This window comes from Lontra canadensis, unplaced genomic scaffold (genome assembly GCF_010015895.1).
Source record: "Lontra canadensis isolate GAN:19392208 unplaced genomic scaffold, GSC_riverotter_1.0 scaffold7, whole genome shotgun sequence".
Taxonomy (NCBI): domain Eukaryota; kingdom Metazoa; phylum Chordata; class Mammalia; order Carnivora; family Mustelidae; genus Lontra; species Lontra canadensis.
Genome location: NW_022631001.1, coordinates 25967816 through 25987634, shown reverse-complemented (window position 1 = coordinate 25987634; position 19819 = coordinate 25967816). Strand labels below are relative to the sequence as shown.

The window sequence follows — 19819 nt, the reverse complement described above, 5'->3', positions numbered from 1 at the left end:
CTGATGGCACAAATGGAAGCAGATGTTGCTATTCGAGGTAATCTATCAAAGGACAACTGCAGCCTCCCCTCTGTTCTGATGCTGGCATACTGGCTGTTGATCTTGAGTAGGTCTGGGTTTAGGTATTACTGCCTTAAACTTGGGTAGCTGGTACCATACAGGCTGTGGTGTATGGGCTAGGCCTTTATGGTCTTAACAGCTGGATTAAAGGGGACAGAGTATATCACTCCATGAACTTTTGTTTTTCTACAACAGGAAACATTTCTACTCAAAGGATCTATGCTGACTACTCAACAGGTTCCCTCTGGGCAAAGACTTAAGAATACCAGCAATTCTCTGAGCTAGCTCAGGATTTGATCTCTGATGATCTGTGGAAAGAAAACCTATGCCATTATTAGCCTCAAAGACTAGAGATAATCTCCAGACTCTACTGCCCTAATTTGGAGATTCAGAGGCTATGTACAGCCCAAGAGGATGGGGGTTTGTCTTTTAATGACTTGCCTCTAGCAGCAGTACTTGCCTTCCCAGACGCCAGTCAGAATCTGTTCTGTTTCTATCTCAGCCCAAGTGAGCTGACTCACTGAAGAGACTGGGCCTTGTGAACACTGAAGGTGAAGGATGTGAGAGTGAGCTCTGATCCTAGGCTGAGAACTGTTTTATTCTCTGTCTTGTTTCTACTACCTGTTAGTACAAGTATCTATTTTCTCAAGGGTACAGAGTGTGGCTAAGTACGAGGAAGACAGTAGTCTAATAAGAGCTAACATTTGTGTATACTTCCCCCATGCCACATGCTGTTTTAAACATTTCATATATACTAACACATTTAATCTTTGCAACAACCCAATGAGGCAGCTTAAGCATTAAGAAAACTGAGGCCCCGAGGAGTTAAGTAACTTGCCTAAGGTATCATTCAGCTGTAAAGTACTGAGGTGGGATTCAAACCAGGGCAGTGTGGCTACAAAGTCTATGTCCTCATCCCTCTGCTATACTGCTCCTCACTTCCCTATACTGACTCTGAGGCAGCTAACAAACCATGGGAGCCGTGCCTCAAGTCAGATTTTAGCAGCAAGGCTTGGATCAGAAAGCCCAACAGAGGAAGAAACTAACAAAAAAGATTACTATTAAGTATATGAAGAGATCTTCAAGCTCATCTGTTATTAGAAAAAAGCCAATTAAAACAAGGAGATATCACTTTAAATTCCACAAATTGGCAAAAGTTAGAAAGCTGAAAAATGCCACGTGTTGGGAGAGGACACGGGATTCTGGGACCATCTGACAGACTGGTGCGGCCACTCTAGAAGGCGATCATGTAATACTTTATCAAATTAAAGTACCTTACCCTATGACCCGGCACTTCTGAATATATACCTCCCACAGCAATTCTTTCGCAGATCCATAGAGGGCAACATGGGAGACGTTCATCCCAGCATTCTGTGACAGTGGGGAGTTGCAGACAATCAAGTGTCCCCCACTGGGAACGAGTAAGTTAAACGTGGTAGAGACACACTATGAAATATGATACAGCAGTAAGAATCAACAGACTGGATATACATGCAACAACATTGACATGATTTTTCAAAAAGGGCTGATTCCCTACCCCCTTCTATTAATCATAACTGAACCTGACCATTTGTTCCAAAAGTTTATTCCTTCAGGACATCTTTCAACTGCAGAACTTCTAATTCCTATGATGATCTTGGGGATTATCTCTAGTGGATCTTGGGGACTGAAGGATTATGGACCCAGCAAAAACAATGAATTCTCTGAAGTACACCAAAGGCCATCAAACGTGCCACTCCTTCTGCTGGGAATGTTTCCTGCTGCTTCAACTGGTTAGTGCCCATCACTTTCAGGGCTCTTCAGGAACTAGGTCACCAACTTGACTGAGTCTTCTCTGACCCCCAGCCTGGGTCCATGTCTTTCCTATTTGTCTACCCACAATGCAGTACTTACCCCCATGGGTAAGTGACCCTCATCATGTTGTACCATGATTGCCTGTTTACTTTTATTTGCCTTCTCTGCTAGACTATGAGAGAAGGGCCATGTCTTGACCTTCGTTCCCAGCTCCTTGCCCAGTGCCTAAGCCAAAGTAGTCAGTAGATGCTTTCTGAATGAGTGCATGAATAAATGAAGGAAGAATAAATAAAATCATTATTTTATTTGATGGGAAATGGAGAAGAACGGTAGATGCGACTCTATCAGCCCTGCCCAAACATCTTCCACCTGAGGATGCAAACTAGGTCACGGGCAGTTTAGCAGTGGAAAACCTTCACCTTCCTCTCCTGAGTACCAGGCCTTTCCTGCCTTCCAGCAGGCTGTTCCTAGACAAAGCTGAGGAAATAAATAGGAGGGTGGTCCCAAAGTGGCAGCTCCTGAGACTCATGGAACTCCCTTTGGAGCCACAGCCCCCATGAGGCGCATTTTAATTTGCTGATCAGGTTGTAATTAGATTAGAGGTGGGAGCATATGTAGGAAGGTTGGCTCACACTGACCTTGATGAGCTCCTGCTTTCAGGACAGTGGGGCGTCACAATGCATGGGAGGACAGTTACATCGATCGATGCTAAGGCTTTCTGCTCTCAGTGGCCGGAGGGGCTTGGGGTTGCCACATTGTTTAAGAAAAAGCGAGGAAACCTGTGGTGTGGGCCGAGGCCTATGCTGGGCCAGGCACGTGTCAAAGACGGCTGGCGAGCAGCTGGAGCTGGTGAAGCAAGAAGGGCAGTGATCCCAGCTCCAGGTCGTCCCCACACAATGTTGAGCTTCAGGAGAAGCTCCTCCAACTCCTCCTCCCCTTTACCCCCCACATCCAAAGCACAGGGTCACTGTGATGAGTGTCACGGGTCCCAAGGAGAAGACAAAGGGTTGACCTATTCTCAATCCAGTGCACACCTCAATGAAGGGAAGAAGCAAAGAGGTCACAGTTCAGAAGATCTGCTGGAAAGTCAAATGAGCTGTGGCTCATTCAGTCCACTGGCTGGTCTATGCGCTGGTCAGGAAAGCAGGGTGGCCTGACCAAAGGCAGCGGCATGTGTTAAATCTAAAGGTCCTGTGGCATGGGGGCATGAACCCTGAGTGGAGAGGGTGGGGAGAACAGTTTTCTTTTTAAAGCCAGCTTCCTTAGGAAAAAAACTAAGATTTGGTAGGAGGCAAAAAAATCTGTGTAGAAAATGTGCCACAATTTTCTCAAAAGAGGATAATAATCTTTTGTTTTCTTCCCTCAAAAAGTACAGATCAGTAATCATAACATAACAGCCATACTTCACATTCACTGTTCCAGGTCCATATAACCACTTATAATGAGGTACTAGTCCCATTTTATAAATGAATAAACTGAGGCCCAGCAAGGTAACATGAGCTGCCCAAGTATACACATGAATTAAAGTAAGAATAGGAACCAAGATTAAAATCCAGGTCTGTGTGGGGCCAAACCTGGTACACATTTCCCTAAACCACACTGGTTCTCACTCATCCAACCATCCATCCGTTAGTCTGTCTTACTATCCCATAATTACTGAGCCTCTATTATGTACCAGGGATAGTGACATTTTCAGATGGTAAGGTAAAGCAGGTCATAGCAGCTAGCTGGGTTAAGAGGGAGTCTTCTGGGGTGCCTGGGTGGCTCAGTTGGTTGGGCGGCTGCTTTCGGCTTGGGTCATGATCTCAGGGTCCTGGGATCGAGCCCAGCATCGGGTTCCCTGTTTGGTAGAGAGCCTGCTTCTCCCTTTCCCTGCTGCTCTGCCTGCTTGTGCACATGTGCGCTCCCTTTCTGTCAAATAAATAAATAAATAAATAAGGAGTCTCCTTCAGATGGACAAGGGTCAAAATCAACGGTGGGCCCAGACAACGTGAGATCACATGTACTTGCTCTCGCTTTCTCTCTCTGTCAAATAAGTAAATAAATAAATAAAAAAATAGGGAGTCTCCTTCAGATGGACAAGGGTCAAAATCAATGGTGGGCCCAGACAACATGAAATCATTTGGGTCAAGGCCCAAAGAAGACATGGCACATTAAGGAGAGGGCCATGGAACCAAGATCACCCATCACAGGGTTTCCCAGACAATCTGGATCTCACATTCTCAGCTTAGTTCTAAATATAATTCCCTATCTTCCATGTCTTTCTATCTGTGCTCTAGAATACATGGTTGCTGAACCTATAGGCCAAAGTGGTCAAGCCCTGGTTGTTAGGGATTTCATTACAACATGGGTCTGGACTAGGTTCTCTCTAGGCAAATGCTCTATAAGAGCATGCTGGGGCTGGTATATTCCTTAGACTCTGGATGAAAATAACAAGAAAACAAAAAATATTAGTAACACCAGCAGATACCTATTAAGTACCTAACTACACACTAGGCATCCCACTGAACGGTTTTATGTGCATTTTAATCTTTGCAATCTCCCTATGCTGAGGTAGGGGCTATTATTATTTGCATTCTGCAGATAAAGAACCAGAGCTAGTAAGAGGTATAGGAAGGTTTTAAAGTTAGGCAATCTCCTTCCAGAGCCCTTGTTCCTTACCACTACGTCACACACAACTAGACTACATGCTCCCCCAAACAGGGACTGTGCCCTGACCATCTGTTCCTCACACATAAGGCCCACTATAGGCCAGTAAATATTTGTTGAATCAATTCACTTCTGGGGCCTTAACACTGCACTTGCTGATGCACACACTGAGTTTTGGTCAGCTTCTGGGCTTTATTCACTACTATTGCTAAGTTGGGTCTTCCTCACCCTGGATTTTACAGTTGGCTTTTGGTTTTAGTTGTAGACTTAAACACTCATCCCTATTAATTTTTTCACCACAGATTTAACCATTGTTCGAGCCCAACTGAGTTCTTTTTTCAGTATCTCCAATTCTTTCACCCAACATATTATCTCTGTCTTTAGGCCTCATTTTTTTAAAAAAAATTATTTATTTATTTGACAGAGAGATCACAAGTAGGCAGAGAGGCAGGCAGAGAGAGGGGGGAAGCAAGCTCCCTGCAGAGCAGACAGCCCAATGTGGGGCTCAATCCCAGGACCCTGAGACCATGACCTGAGCCAAAGGCAGAGGCTTAACCCACTGAGCCACCCAGGTGCCCCTCTTCAAGCTTCATTTAATCTGCCAGTTGGGTTGGCATTTATCCATGGTCTCAATGGAATCAGTGACGTAATGACTGAATAGGACAGGGCCCCGTGGCTCACCACTGAGTTTGCTCTCTGGTCTCCAGTCATATATACACAACATATGAAACAGGCCGTTCACCATCTGAACTATTCTCCACATCATACTTTATTCATATGGGTATCATGAGAAACAAATACCCTGCTGAAACCCAGACACACCTACAATATCACCATATACTCCTGATCCACTAGCCTGCAGCCCTATTAAATAAACAGTTCATCTCTTTCCATCATCTTGGTCTATGGAGGCCTGTTAGGAATAGGACTTCTAAAACGACAAATACGTCTGGAAGGCTGTGGTCCACGGCCATTTTTGCTGGCTCTAAGTGAGGTCTCTGGAACCAGAGGGAGCACAAAGCTCTTCTTAAAATTGAAGCTGTTTATGCCTGAGATGAAACTGAATTCTATTTAGGTAAGGGATGTGCTTAGGTGTACAAAGTAAAGAACAACACAGTGACTCCTGGTGGCAAACTGAACAAAACCACAGTAATCTAGGGAAAAGTAACTAGTGTTCATGCCAGATTCTGAAGGAACCTGCTAAAGCCACTGGCCACGGAATCCATGTGATGCTGTACCTCTCAAGGATTTATAAAGGTATAGATTTGTTCTCTTATAAAAATAAATACATAATAAATAAGCAAGCAAGCAGCTCATGGCACAACATGGGTCTGATGTCCTTAAAAAGAAGTATGGGAGTGAACCAAATCACAGTCCCTAGAAGAGGAACATCCTTCCCCAAGTAGCTGACTTGGATGAGCAGTGGATGCTCCCCTGATCCCAACTGATACTCTCTGTGAAAGCACCAAACACAGAACCCCAGGACGAGATACAGTGTTGGAGAAGGGGGGTTACCCTGAGATTGTTATGTTAGGCAAATGAGCTGGCACTGCTTTCCAGGGAGCACTGTCTTGGGTTGCCTGAGGTCAAGGCATGCATCTGCCAAACTAGAATCGGTGCATGCTGGAATTGGAATATCATTACTACGAAACAGGATTATCTTGAGCAACGATTCCAAATGGGATTAGAAATGACTGTTACTCAGACATAATCGGCCACAGCAGCAGTGGGAGAAACATCAAGCCTGGCACACTTTTCTGGGGGCATGATGCTGGCATTCCGGGCACCTGGCCAGCACCCTCACCCACCCTTCCTTGCTGGGAAATACTGGGCACTGTCCAGCACTGGGCATGTGGCCACCTGGGACAAGAGCCAGTCCCACATCAAAGTGCCCTGCTCTGGGGTCTCATGTTCTAGGCCCAGCTTCTTAGATGAAAAGGGGTGTAAAAAAAGTCTCCAAATCCCTTCTGCTTCTGAGCCACCTAAAGGTACTGGTGAGAGACAAGTAATACCCCACATTCGAAGACAGGTTTACCTGCAGACTGTTAACTAATTTCCTCTTGGAGTGACCCACAGTGGTAATAATAATTAAGCATCACCACCACTACTACTATGCTATTAACTAAAGTACCCAAACCTTATCAAGTGCTTACTGTACAGCAGGCCATTATTCTAAACAATACAATATTTACATATTTAAACCTCAAAATAGCCTTTTAGGGTAGATTTGCTCATTAGCCCCATTTTATGGTTGAAGAAACAATCACAGGTAAGTGAAAGAACCTGCCAAGGTACATAACTAGTAAGAGGAAGAAGAGGAGTTGAACCCATGTAATCTGCTCTAGAACCTAGAGATGTATCGATGCTAGACTACCACAGACTGAGAGGATTGTGGCCAATGTTGGATAAGGCCTTTCCGTCACACTCTCTCATCTCTAGACTGCCAGTTCCTCCAACTGGATCTGGCACATTCTTGCTTTCTCACCTTTGTGAACTAATGTTCACACCACTCCTTTGGTATTGATATTCCAGAAATGCTGTCCCTCTATTCTCTACCTCTACCAATCAAAATCCTGTCCCATCTTTCAAGGTCCACCTCATGTGAAAGGCCTCCTTTCATTATTTCATCTCTACACGGCATGATCTCTGCCTGTCACTCGAGGTGATCTTCTCTGGGACACTGACCACATTCTGTCTCATTCTACAGGTTAAAAAAAAAAAAAAGGGGGGGGGGACTTGTTTATCCCTTTACTGCTGTCAGCTTTTTTTTTTTTTTTTTAAGATTTTCTTTTCTTTCTTTTTTTTATTTTTATTTTTTAAGTTTAAGTAATCTCTACAGCCAACGCGGGGCTCAAACTTGCAATCCCAAAGTCAAGAGTTATATGCCCTACCAACTGAGCCAGCCAAGTACTCCCTGACTATCAGCTTTTTGAGACAAAGAGTGCTCTGTTTTTAGACTTCTCAAAAATCCAGCATATCTTGACACCAGTGGGTCATCAAGAAACCTAGACTGAGCTGATTTGACTCATGTCCTGGTACCTCTTAGTCCATCCCATGACCTTGCTCCCCACCCCTTCCCTCTACAGGCAGTATATCCAGTGGAAAGAATGAGAATTTGTGGTTCAAAGAGATCTGGCTTCAAATCCTATCTTCCTCTTTCACTTATTAGACAACCATGGGCATATCTGAACTTCATTTTTCCTAGCTGTAAAACAGGGATAATGAGGGGCGCCTGGGTGGCTCAGTGGGTTAAAGCCTCTGCCTTCAGCTCAGGCCATGATCCCAGGGTCCTGGGATCAAGCCCCACATCGGGCTCTCTGCTCAGCAGGGAGCCTGCTTTCTCCTCTCTCTCTCTGCCTGCCTCTCTGCCTACTTGTGATCTCTGTCTGTCAAATAAATAAATAAAATCTTAAAAAAAAAAAAAAAAACAGGGATAATGATCCTTCCCTATTAGGATTGCAGGGAGGATCAGAGCCAACACTGGAAGTGATGGACATGGGCCTGGCACGCAGAAGCCCCCAGTCACAACCATAGCCGTGATACCAATATAGTCAGAGGATTGGCCAGTGCAAAGCCCAGCCTCTTTGGGCCAAAGGAAGCACCCCTCTGCAACAAGCAGCCAGGCCAAGAACAAGCTGGGCACCCTAGAAAGAGGCTGTAGGCCTTTAAGTCAGGGTAGAGTTCTACATAGTTAGGTCCCTTAAGGACCTGCACTGAAGCACGGGTGCAGGGGTGCTGTACTTGCTCTGCCTCCAGCCAGCCAGCAAGGAAGGAGAGCCTTGAAGGGAAGCTGCCCCAGGCCCAGCTGCAAGAGCATTATCACTGTAAGAACACCTATGCAGCTGCTGGCCCACAAAGAAAGGCCTGCACAGCCTCTTCTGCAGGACAGAAGTCTGGTTGAGGCTGCTGGTTTATCAAACACAGGGTTTAATGCCCACCCACCCATCCCCTTAGTAAGGTGGAGGGAAAATAAGCAAATGCTAAAAATAAATGAGTGCTACGAGAGGAAATTAAATGGTCTTCAGCCAAGGATGGCGGCATTTTAAAATTAACAAAGCCCAGGTACCACATCCAGGAAGGCCTTGGCAAATGCGTGTTAGCCGCTCATTAGATCAGCTCTTCAGGGACCCCAGCCAAGCAGGGAAGGCAGTGCCGGGAAGCAGTCCTTCCGATGCTGATGAAATGCACTCCAGGAGAAAAGGCAGAGGAGGGAGGGAGACTCTTGTGGGGAATTTCAAACAGTTTTGCTGAAGCTCTGCCTCATGGCCTCACCTTCTCTGAGGCAGGGGCTTCCAAAGCAACCAGCAAACCAAAGTGGACTCAAATCCAAATCTCCCCCCACCACTCCACTCTTTCAGGATCTGTAGCTCCTGAAGCACCACAACAGCCACACTGTTTAGGTGGTCTCCCTGCATGGCAATGCAGGGACAAGGAGTCGGAGGATGATGTGGGATGGCAGGCAAACTCTCAGTCCTATACCCTTTTTCCTTAATATTAAGGATCGTACGATATGCTATGCATTTATAAAAGCTCACTGTGTATCACTTGTAAGTGAATTTATCATTATTTGTCAGTAATTATGTTTCATGACATCACATATCATGAGATATCACAAATCTTTATTCTCTACCAACCGAGTATATGGTACTCTAATATGAAATACCATCAACCAGAGGAAGTCTAAACATTCCAGCTGACGATGAACCATACAAATTCATTTTGACACTACAAATGTGAATTTTTAGTATGCCATAGGTGACAATTAATAATGAAAATGAGACACGGATGATAGCTTTTTAAAAAGTTTTTTTTTAAGTAAATTTACTGAGGTATCATTTACTCATAGTAAAATTCATCCTTTTAAGACGTACAATTTGATGAGTTTTCATTGTATATCACCACCACAGTCAAGACTTTGAATATTTTCATCCCTCCGAAAGTTCCTCTGGGCCCTTCCTCCTACTCCTAAATCCTAGCAGCCACTAAACTAAGCTGATTTCTGTCGCTACAGTACTGCCTTTTCCAGACTGTCATATAAATGGAGTTATACCATAGGTAGTTTTTTGTGACTGGCTTTAGCTTAGCATAAGGCTTTTAAGCTAGGTGGCTCAGTAAGTTAAGTGTACAACTCTTGATTTCAGCTTAGGTCATGATCTCAGGGTTGTGAGATTGAGCCCTTTGTTGGGCTTTGCACTGATCGTGGAGCCTGCTTATGATTCTCTCTCTCTCCCCCTCTCCCCCAGTCATGTGCATGCACTCTCTCTTTAAAAAAAAAAAAAGATTCATCCCTTTTGCCGCATGTGTGAATGGTTTGGTTTGGTTTTAAAGATTTTATATTTATGTAACAGAAAGAGAGAGCACAAGCAGGGGGAACAGCAGGCAGAGGGAGAGGGAGAAGCAAGCTTCCCTGGAGCAGGGAGCCTGATGTGGGGCTTGATCCCAAGACCCTGAGATCATGACCTGAGTGAAGGCAGTCGCTTAACCAAGTGAGCCACCCAGACGCCTCTGAATAGTTTTTTTTTTTAATTGCTGGGTAGTGGTCCACTGTATGGATGTACCACAATTTGACTATTTACCAGCTGAGGGATATTTGGGTGATTTCCAGTTTTTGGCGATTATGAACAAAGCTACTATAAATGTCTGCATACAGGTCTTTTTGAAGATGTATGTTGTTATGTCTCATGGACAAAGTTAATACAGGAGCTAGTATTGTTGGGTTGCATGGTAAATATATGTTTTACCTTCATGAGAAACTGCCAAAGTGTTTTCCAAAGTGGCCACAGCATAATGCATTCCTAATTAGCAACGACGGCAATTGTTCTGCAACCCTGTCAGCACTTGGTATTGTCAGATTTTCTAAATTTTAGCCATTCTAAATGACTAATGCTGAGTTATCTTTTCACGTGCTTATCTGCCATCCATCTCTTCTCTGGTTAATGTCTGCTCAAATTTTTGCCCATTTTTTAAGAACTGGGTTGTCTTTTTACTGTTGATTTATAAGAGTTCTTTATATCTTCCAGATAACATTCCTTTATCAGATGTCTGTTTTGAGTTTCTTTTTTGAAGAATTAAAAATTATAAGGATCTAAATCATACCATTTTTCTGCCAAACCGCTATCCCCTGCATATACACACTGATGAAGGGAACAGGACAGACTTCAACCTTCAGTTTATAAAAACCTTAGTGCCACTGGATGGACAGTCAAACAATAGCTGATACCTGTTAAAACTCATGAGGCTATTTTTACCTCCGCTATAAGCACCCAACCAGCATTAGACTTTAAGGAAAGCTACATCTGGAGAAATGGCTGTCTTATAAACAGCTTTTGGCCCCCCAGGCTCTGGGCTCCCAAAAGCCCTGTTCTGGTCCACCAGGCTCCTGGAATGGTCAACAGTCGTCACACTCCATTGCTGGCCATTGTCCACTGGGAAAGGTAGGAGGCTCCCAATCCATCCTTCAGTAAAAGAGCAAACAGAGGGGCCTGTGGCTGCTTGGACATCAAAGTTGAGCAAACAGGCCTGGCAGGCCCTGCCTCTCCGCCTACACATCCTGCAAATGCCATGTGAAGGAGCTTCCCTGAGGGGGTCATGACTTTCAGCTTGTCATAGCACACATCAAAGTTTGCACCACACACGAACTGGGTACATGGGTTCGAATCAAGTCGCCTAAGAGCGGATACTCAGCCATTGTGTCCAGTTTTAATCCTGTGTTTTCCCAAGTAATTAAGCCTTCTTGCTTATGAACTTGTGACTAAGCAAAGCATCACTGAGAGGTTGTAACATCAAAGTGCCTTCCACCGTCTGTCCGTGTTTGGTAAAATTGGATTTCTTTCCCTTCTTAAAGAAAACTAATTGAATTTAGCTGCAGGCTGGGTATATTTGCACGAGCTGGTGAAGGCTATGCTAAGTCACAGTGATCATACTGGGACCCTGTGGCTCAGCCTTTAGCTGGGCGGGGTCAAAGTGCAACACAGAATGAGGCCCCCAGACTCCAGTGAAACAAGTGCCTGTGGCATGAGGCTTACGGAGGCCTCACTATGGAAAAGGGGTCAGCCCCCAGCAACTGCCCCTGAAGTCACTACTACACCCAAGCTGTTACTAGGGCTGGCAAAAGGATCATCCTAGTAGAATGTTGGTAAATCTTTGGCAGAATGGCTACTGAAGACAATGGCCATCACATTACTCAAGTCCTTGATGTCGGCAGTCCAAGGAAGCTTTTTTTTTTTTTTTTAAATATTTTATTTATTTATTTGACAGACAGAGATCACAAGCAGACAGAGCAAGGAGAAAGCAGGCTTTCCTCGGAGCAGAGAGCCCGATGTGGGGCTCGATCCCAGGACCCGGGGATCATGACCTGAGCTGAAGGCAGAGGCTTTAACCCACTGAGCCACCCAGGCGCCCCCCAAGGAAGCTTCTTAAGGCAAAGGTTGTGCTGCTTATTATCTGAATCCCCTCAGAGCCTAGCACATCAGCACCGGACACAGTATAGTTTTAAAAAATGTCTGCTGGATACATAAAATGATAATACATAGGGGTGTGAGAACAGAATTTTTTTTCCCTGAAGAGCCAGATCCTCTGTATCCCTATTTTTGCCCTGCTCATTAGGAAGCTTCAATCTAAAGTGAAAAATTCCACTAATTACCTGACTTACAGTGAGTATAGCATGGTCCCATTTATGTGAAATCACACACACACACTGCTTAATTTCTAGATAGAGGGAATTCAGTTGACTGCTACTTTCTTCTCTATATTATTTTTACAAAAACAATAAAGCTATTTTCAGAAAAGAAAATCTCTGGTTCAATCCTGATAGAATTATCTTTCCTTTTACCAATATGATTTCTGATCCTGATCCAGTTTTAACTCTCCTGTGTACATTTATATTTGTATTTTAATTTGAGTCACTGCAAGCCCTTTTTGGAAATAAAAGGAGAGAATAAATTATAAATTAAGTTCCCATACACACTTTTAAAATTTTGTTCAACAGTACTGTATTTTTTAAAAAATTAAATAAAATAGTACTGTCTTTACTATTCAAAATTAAGTTTAAAAATACATATATAAATAACAGTTCACAAGATGTTTGTCTCCTTAAGGATAGAGATTATTGTGCTATATCCCTTAGGACATAGGCATGAAGCAGGCACTCACTAAAGGCAGTTGAGGGTGAAATGACTGGATCCTCTTAAGACCTCTTCCTTGAGGCTGTGGGCTGACATCTAACAGAGGTGAAGGTTCTCTGCTTTCAGCCTTGAAGCAAGGGGTGCTGCACCCCTCTATCCCCCCTTCATCCAAGTCCAACTGAAATGGTGGCATTTCGGGCCTGGCCAATATGATTCCAGAAGGTCTTGGTAACTGATGAAATGAGGATCAGTACACTTCTAATAAGGAGAAACTTATTGGCAGACTGTACTGCTATGGACATGATCATCTTTTAAGACCATTCCCGTGGCACCTTTACAATGAGGCCTACTTACCCTGACCAAGGTACTCCTGGCATTCCTTTTTATCAGGTTCTATTTTTCCTCTTTCAATAGCATTTCTTACCTTCCAATACGGTATATATTTTATTTATGTATTCTGCTATCATTTACTATCTGTTCCTATCTAGGGACCACCACCAGTATAGACATAAGGTCTATGAGGGTAGGCATCTTTGTCTATCAAGAATAGTGCCTGGAAAACAGTAGGTCCCCCCAAAATATTGTGATATGAATAAATTAAACTAAAAGGTATGCCACTTTTAATAAAAATCACTGGAAGGAAGAGGAGGACACAAAATGCATGTTTAAAACACCAATAATTGGGGCGCCTGGGTGGCTCAGTCAGCTGAGCAACTGCCTTCGGCTCGGGTCATGATCCTGGGGTCCTGGGATCAAGCCCCGCATCAGGCTCCCTATCTGGTGGGAAGCCTGCTTCTCTCTCTCCCTCTGCTGCTCCCCCTGTTTGTGCTCTCTCTCAACCAAAAAATAAAATCTTAAAAAAAAAAAAAAAAAAACCACCAATAATTAGTCCTAAGAACCCAAACAAGTAAATACCAGCCAACACTCTCACTTTGCTCAACAAGCATCACTGAATTGCTAATGGCACTGGATAAAGACAGGGCAATCAGTTAAGGTAACAAGTCATTAGAATTAGAGAAAAGTGTCCCCAGAGCACATCTACCAGCTATCTGCACACTGACTGACAATACTCTTTAAGTATAGTGTTATTTCCTCATCTGTCTCAGTGGTGGAAATACTACACCTAGAAGGGCCACACACTCCCTTCCCTTCCTCCGTCACCTGCTTGCTATCTCTTGTGGATGGAGACCCCCCCAAAAGCTGGAAAAGAAAACTGGTGGGTGGGGTGGAGGTGGTGGTGGGTGGAGTATCAGTGGCAGAATAAACGCACGCTTGTGTGTAGACAGGACTAATGTGGACAAAAGAGAATAACAACTCAACATTGCAACAGGTGACACATACACTACCTCACTGGGCTCTCACAAAAATACAGCAGGAATCCACCCTGCTGCCAGAGTCAGTCCCCTCACACCTTCTGCTCTGATAATATCCTGTCCATATGGCTCTGACATCATGGGTCATGCTAGACTCTGTGTCTCTACCTGCCTTTCCTTTCCATATTGGACCCTGAGTTCCAAGGTCTCTGATTCTCCAGTGATTAGCACAGAGTCTGGCTCAGAGTAGATATTTACCAAATGCTTGTGAAAATAACTGATTTCAGGTGGAGAAAGAGGGGGCCCCACAGAATTCTGAAATTCAACTAAGGGTCAGAACCAGGACGGGATTCCAAACCTCTCAACTGCAAAGCCTATTTACACCAAGTTTCCTTTCAAGTGCTTGGAGCTTATGAGGCAAATAAGGAAATGGAATGCTGAGAATAGGTTCAGGACAGAGGAACAGAGAAGAGAGTCCTATCTCCAATACAGCTAAGTCTCTCAGCCTGTCTAAGGCAGTGCCACCTCTATATTAAAAAGTCCCTGTTTCATCGGTTTCGACATTTATGATCCTTCCAAAGGAGGCCAGTAGTGGCAGACAAAAGCCTTAATGATCAGCTTAAAGGAAAAATTAAAACTGGGCACTTCAAACTATCAATTTCCATGGCTGCTACTAAAGTGCCCAGTCTGCTTTCTTTGAAAGTATTTCTTTTTGCTCTTATTTAATCAACTCTTTTGCATAACTACTGCTAAAAACTGGGAAGGAGAAGTAGGATCCTGGATCTGGCAGTGGGAGGCAGCAGTGAGGTAAAGTAAAACACAAATTTTGCAGGCAGCCAGACCAAATTCTAATTCTTGTCTGTGTGACCTCAGACAAATCATCTTACCTTACTGGGGTTCAATTCTCTCAGCTGCAAAATGAGAATTCTGGCAAATTGTGGCAGTTGTGAGAACTGGATATAACACTCTATACATAGGGGACTATTTCAACCTTTACAAAATAGCTTCTCAGAGGGAATGGGGAAGTGCGCAGGAAAAGAGCAGGGCTTCTAATGGGAGGGAGGGGGTACCCCCTTCCCTAGTTTCCTTCAGAATCTCCAAAGAAATAGCCCAGTGGAGCCCTCGCTGGGGACAGTGACTAGATTCCTCCACATGGACAGATGGTAGATAATGAAAACATGAACAGAACTCACATGTGACCTTCAGCCACTTAACACAGCCTTGCAAACATTTCATGGCTTCAATAATGCAAACGACTCACCTAAGGTCACAAAGCAAATGAAAGATGAAGCCAGGATCCAAGGCTATCTCTGCCTTTTCCCCATCTCCTATACTTTCATTACACCAGGTGTAGACCTGACCTTCAGCTCAGTCCATCACCCTGACTCTGGGGAAGACAGCAAGGAGAAAAGCAAGGGTGGGAAAGGGGTCTGGAATGTGGTCTGCAAGGATCATGGTTAAGGGAGCCCTGTGTGGAAGAAGATTTCTCACCTGTCGTTTCGGCTGATGGCTGCCACCATGAGTGCCGTCCAGCCGAGTCTGTGCCTTGCATTAACATCTGCACCTTCCGACAAGAGCCTAGAAAGAGACAGAGGAATATTTTTAGTAAATGGCTTATCGCGGAAGTAGGAGTGGAAGAAGTGAAATCGTCAAAAAACAGGGAGGCTGGGTGAATCTGGAAATAGTCACAGTACTAAGTACCCACCCCAGTTCCTATGGCTTGAATGAGTCTGACCCCCTGCTGTTATCTTCTCAGCCTTCTGAGGAAATAATGTGCCTTCCCTTCTTTAATAACCCGACACTCCCACTCCCTTGGTCCAGAATGCTCTTTCCCTGATTCTTCGCCCATTCACATCCTACTAGCACGCTATGGGGTTCAATCATGCTTGAGAACTCCCTCCTGTGAAGGCTTCCTTGGCTCATCCAGTCCACAGATCTCTTTTCCATCCTTAGAATTTCCCTATGTTCAGCACTGCATGCCCAATGACACTGGTTATCTAGGTAGTTACCAGTTTACAAAAGGATCACATCCTCAGGTTTCTCTGTATGGTGGCTGTTTGGAAACTGAAAATCTTGAACCCAAGGACAGATGGGAAGAGTATTAGAAATGCTGGATTAGGTTTCTAGGAAAATCCACATGAGCCTATTTGATTCTCTAGGTCAGTGCCTAGCACATGGTAGGAATTCAAGCGTTGCTCGATAAACTAACAAAAACAAGGCTTTAAATATATCACTAAAATCCTAAATTCTGGGTTCTGGGAACAGAGGGCCCTACAATGTGGGGGTGAACATAGAGAAGGGGAATAAACAGAACCAACTCTTACTGAACATCTACTGTAAGCAGGAAGTGCCTTCAGAACTTGACACACATGCTCTCATTTACTCTTCACACAAGCTTAAGGAATTGATGTTAACCTCTTTTCATGGATGAGGTGACAGGCTCAGTGAGGTGAAATGTCTCGCTGAAGGTCACAAAGCCAGCTAAGGGGCAATCAGTGATTGAAGTTCAGGTAGATAATGCCTCTATAGCCAGAATCCCTGTCACCTCACCGCCCTTTCCCCAGACTCAGCCTCGCTCTATGGATCGTGGAAGATAAGAGACTCAACTGACTTTAGCCAGTCATGGTATGTGTTTGGTCCTGTGCTAGATTCTGGGTGGAGATGAGAAGACAGGGGGTCTGCCCTAAGGAGCAAATGATTTAGCTGGAGTCAGGAAGGGTGAATGGGGGGAGACTAAGGATAGTAGGAAATCAAAGCCTGGAGGGTGTAGTTTCCCACCAGAAGTGCCACAGGAGGCCAGGAGAGTGCAAGACCAAAAGCCAAGAGCGATTCACCAACAACGCAGGATCTGCTTATGAGGAATAGTGGAGGGTGTTTGGGGAAGTGGGAGGCCACTGACTCTTCAGTGGGTTCCAAATGAAAGGCACCAGCAGAAAGTCTGGAGGCGGGGTTGAGTCCTAGCTCCATTTTTGTGTCACAATGTGCAGTAACTGCTCATCTGGACCAAGACAAATAAAAGCTCAGTGTGGGTTGAAGCAAGCAGGTGATGAAGGCTTGGGAGGAAGAGCCAGAGCATGTAGGATTCACCTGGCCTGTGCTGACGCAAGGAGGGAACAGGCACTGTCAGAGTGCAGGGAGAGACTGGCCAGCAAGCCATAAGCATGCATGGGAGGAGCTCTGTGAATGGGGGAGCGCAGGGTCCAGGTGCACACCCAGGGAACCTAACCCAGGCTCAGTGAGCCAGAAGTCCTCCCTGAGGAGGTCATGCCAGAGAGCTAGCCAGTCAAATGGGGTCAAGGGAGGGGAAAGAGTATATCAGGCAGAAGTAAAGCCTCTCACCCAGAGAAGAAGGCAGCATGACTGGGCCCAAAATGTGAGGGAGGGTTGTCAAGAGAGGAGATCAGGACACCCTCATCTCTCCCCTCTAATTTGGAGGATTTTTTCTAGTGAAACTCCTAGGCTTCTTTTTCACACACAGTTATGCTTCTTTTTGCAGAAACAACTTTTTTTCTTTTTTTAAGATTTTATTTATTTATTTGACAGAGACACAGTGAGAGAGGGAACACATGTAGGAGGAGTGGGAGAGGGAGAAGCAGGCTTCCTGCCAAGCAGGGAGCCTGATGCAGGGCTCAATCCCAGGACCCTGGGATCATGACCCAAGCCAAAGGCAGACGCTAAATGACTGAGCCACCCAGGCACCCCCAGAAACAATTTTCTATGCACAAGAATATTAAAGTGACTAAGAGCCCTATGAGACAAAAAAAAAAAAAAAAAAAAAAACCAACCCCACAAAAAACCTCTTTTTGTACAAAACCTCCTTAATTTACAAAACCTTCCCTGGTTTAGCAGGTGTTGTGCAAAGCGCATGGGTCGGAAAGCTTAGAGCCTGGAGTTCTGATCCTGTGATTCTGATCAGATGGCCTCATTTCTCTGGTCCTCAGTCCAGAAGGCTGGAAAATGAAGACCAGCTAAGGCAAAACAAAGAGGTTTCTGAAGAAAAAGACACGAAGTGTGCCTTGAAGAACAAGCAAGAACAATTTAGAGGCAAGGGAGGAAGTGCATGCCGGTTCAGACAAAAGTAACAAGACAGAAGCAGGGAAGCAATGGGAAGGCAGATTCAGAGATATAGATGGGATTCAGGCAGATCCATCCAGGTGACAGCTCACAGCAGAGAAACAGGCAGCTGCCAAGGTATGCAGGGCCTACAACAGGACCTCTAAAGCCAAGCTACCAAGGTGGTGGGCATAAACCTTTTTGAGCCACAGGCTTTAAGCTGATGACTCTCTCCAGAAAAGTTCATAGGAACACACATACCCATAGAAGAATTTTTCCTTTTTTATTTTCCTTCTTTCCTTCCTTCCTCCTTTCTTTTTACAATGTCCACAAGTTCACAGCTCTTTAAGAAATCAGTAACAGATCTTAGGTTAAAAACCTAGTCTAAAGGGTTGACAAATGCCTGGCATACATGCTATTCTCCTGCACTCCTGCACTGAAGTCAGAATCCTGACTCCCTCCTGGCAGCTCTGTCCTGTGGAGCCTTTGAAAAAGCCTCAGAATTCTCCTCAACACTCGTTCGAATCAGCCATCATTAATCAACTAAAGCTGGCAACAGAGAAGAAACCTCTGCAGCGTTCCTTAGACTCTCACCACAGGCAGAGGGGTTGTCACCGAAGGTTTTGGGCAAAGGAAATTATAAAATTAACCTGATAGCTTAAGCAAGCTGAGTCTGAAAGGGAAGAGAGTAGAAAGCGGGGACAAGAAGACAGTTTGGGGGCTGCTGTAATAGGAGACCAAAGAAGAGGAGCCAGAGAAGGGAAATGAGAAAGCAGGACACAGCCAGGAGAAACTCAGTGCAGTAAGAATCCTTCCTGTCTCCAGTGGGTCAGGGACCCATGTTCCCCTGCCTGGATCCTGAGAGTTCTGGAAGCAGCTCTGCTCTGGAAGCAGGACGGAAGAAGGGGTGGAGATGTCCCTTGAGGGCCAAGTATAGTGTAATGAAAAGGATGAATAAAGGACTTTGGAATAACCTAGACCTGGATTTAAATTCTCATCCAGTAGATAATCCTGGGCAAATCAATTCTCTGAGTCTCAGTTTTCTTACCTATCAAATAGGGACACTAATCTCTACTTTGCTGAGATCCCAGCTCAGTATCTGGAGTATAGCCGGAGTTCAGTACAGGGTGACTTCTGCCTGACAGCTTACCCTACTTCCCCCCTGCCTCGATGGACCAACATGTTCTAGTCTGAAGCTGGCAGCAGCAGGTTGGCCAATACCCAGGGATTCTGAGACAGGGTCACACAGGATGACCTGGATAATTCAGCCAGCCTGGCTCCAGGCTCTCCTCTATTCATCTATTCAACAAACATGTGTACACACCTACTTTGTGCCCAGCTGCATGCTAGCTCCTGAGGAGGACACAAGACAGAGGTTCTTGCTTTCCAGAACCTGAACCAAGCAGGGTTTTTTCTTTTTATACACATATACACATATGCATTTCTGTTTATTACCTCTTTTCACAAGAAATTGCATTTTAAGATAAACTCATACTGCTAGGTATACAATAATTCAATTTTTAGGAATTGCTATATAGTTCTCCATGGCGCATCAACCAGATTTTTCCCTCTCTGCTGATACCCACTCAGCAAGCCTCCATGTCCCAACCACCAAAAGTGATGCTCAAAGAATGTCTTACGTGTGCCCTCTTGGACGGGTTTCTCTGGGGCGTACATTTGCAGTGGGATCCCTGGGTTTCAGTTACTTGGTTTGATGCCACTGTGCCAGGGTCCTCTCCAGGACAGCTGCTCCATCTACCTTCCCGCCAGCAGGACAGGGATGTTCCTGTGTACTGCTCTCCCTACCAACACTGGGCAGTTGCCAGC

The 19819-nt window shown here is 44.9% G+C and overlaps 1 protein-coding gene across 3 annotated transcripts in view; it reads right to left on the bottom strand.

The window, feature by feature from the left end:
* Positions 1 to 19819, bottom strand: part of CLPB (caseinolytic mitochondrial matrix peptidase chaperone subunit B) — a 138226-nt gene that overhangs the window by 94158 nt on the left and 24249 nt on the right. For all 3 annotated transcript variants that reach the window (XM_032853184.1, XM_032853185.1, XM_032853186.1), the window contains one exon: positions 15431 to 15517. In XM_032853184.1, coding sequence (XP_032709075.1) covers positions 15431 to 15517 — 87 coding nt within the window. The remainder of the gene's footprint in view (positions 1 to 15430; positions 15518 to 19819) is intronic.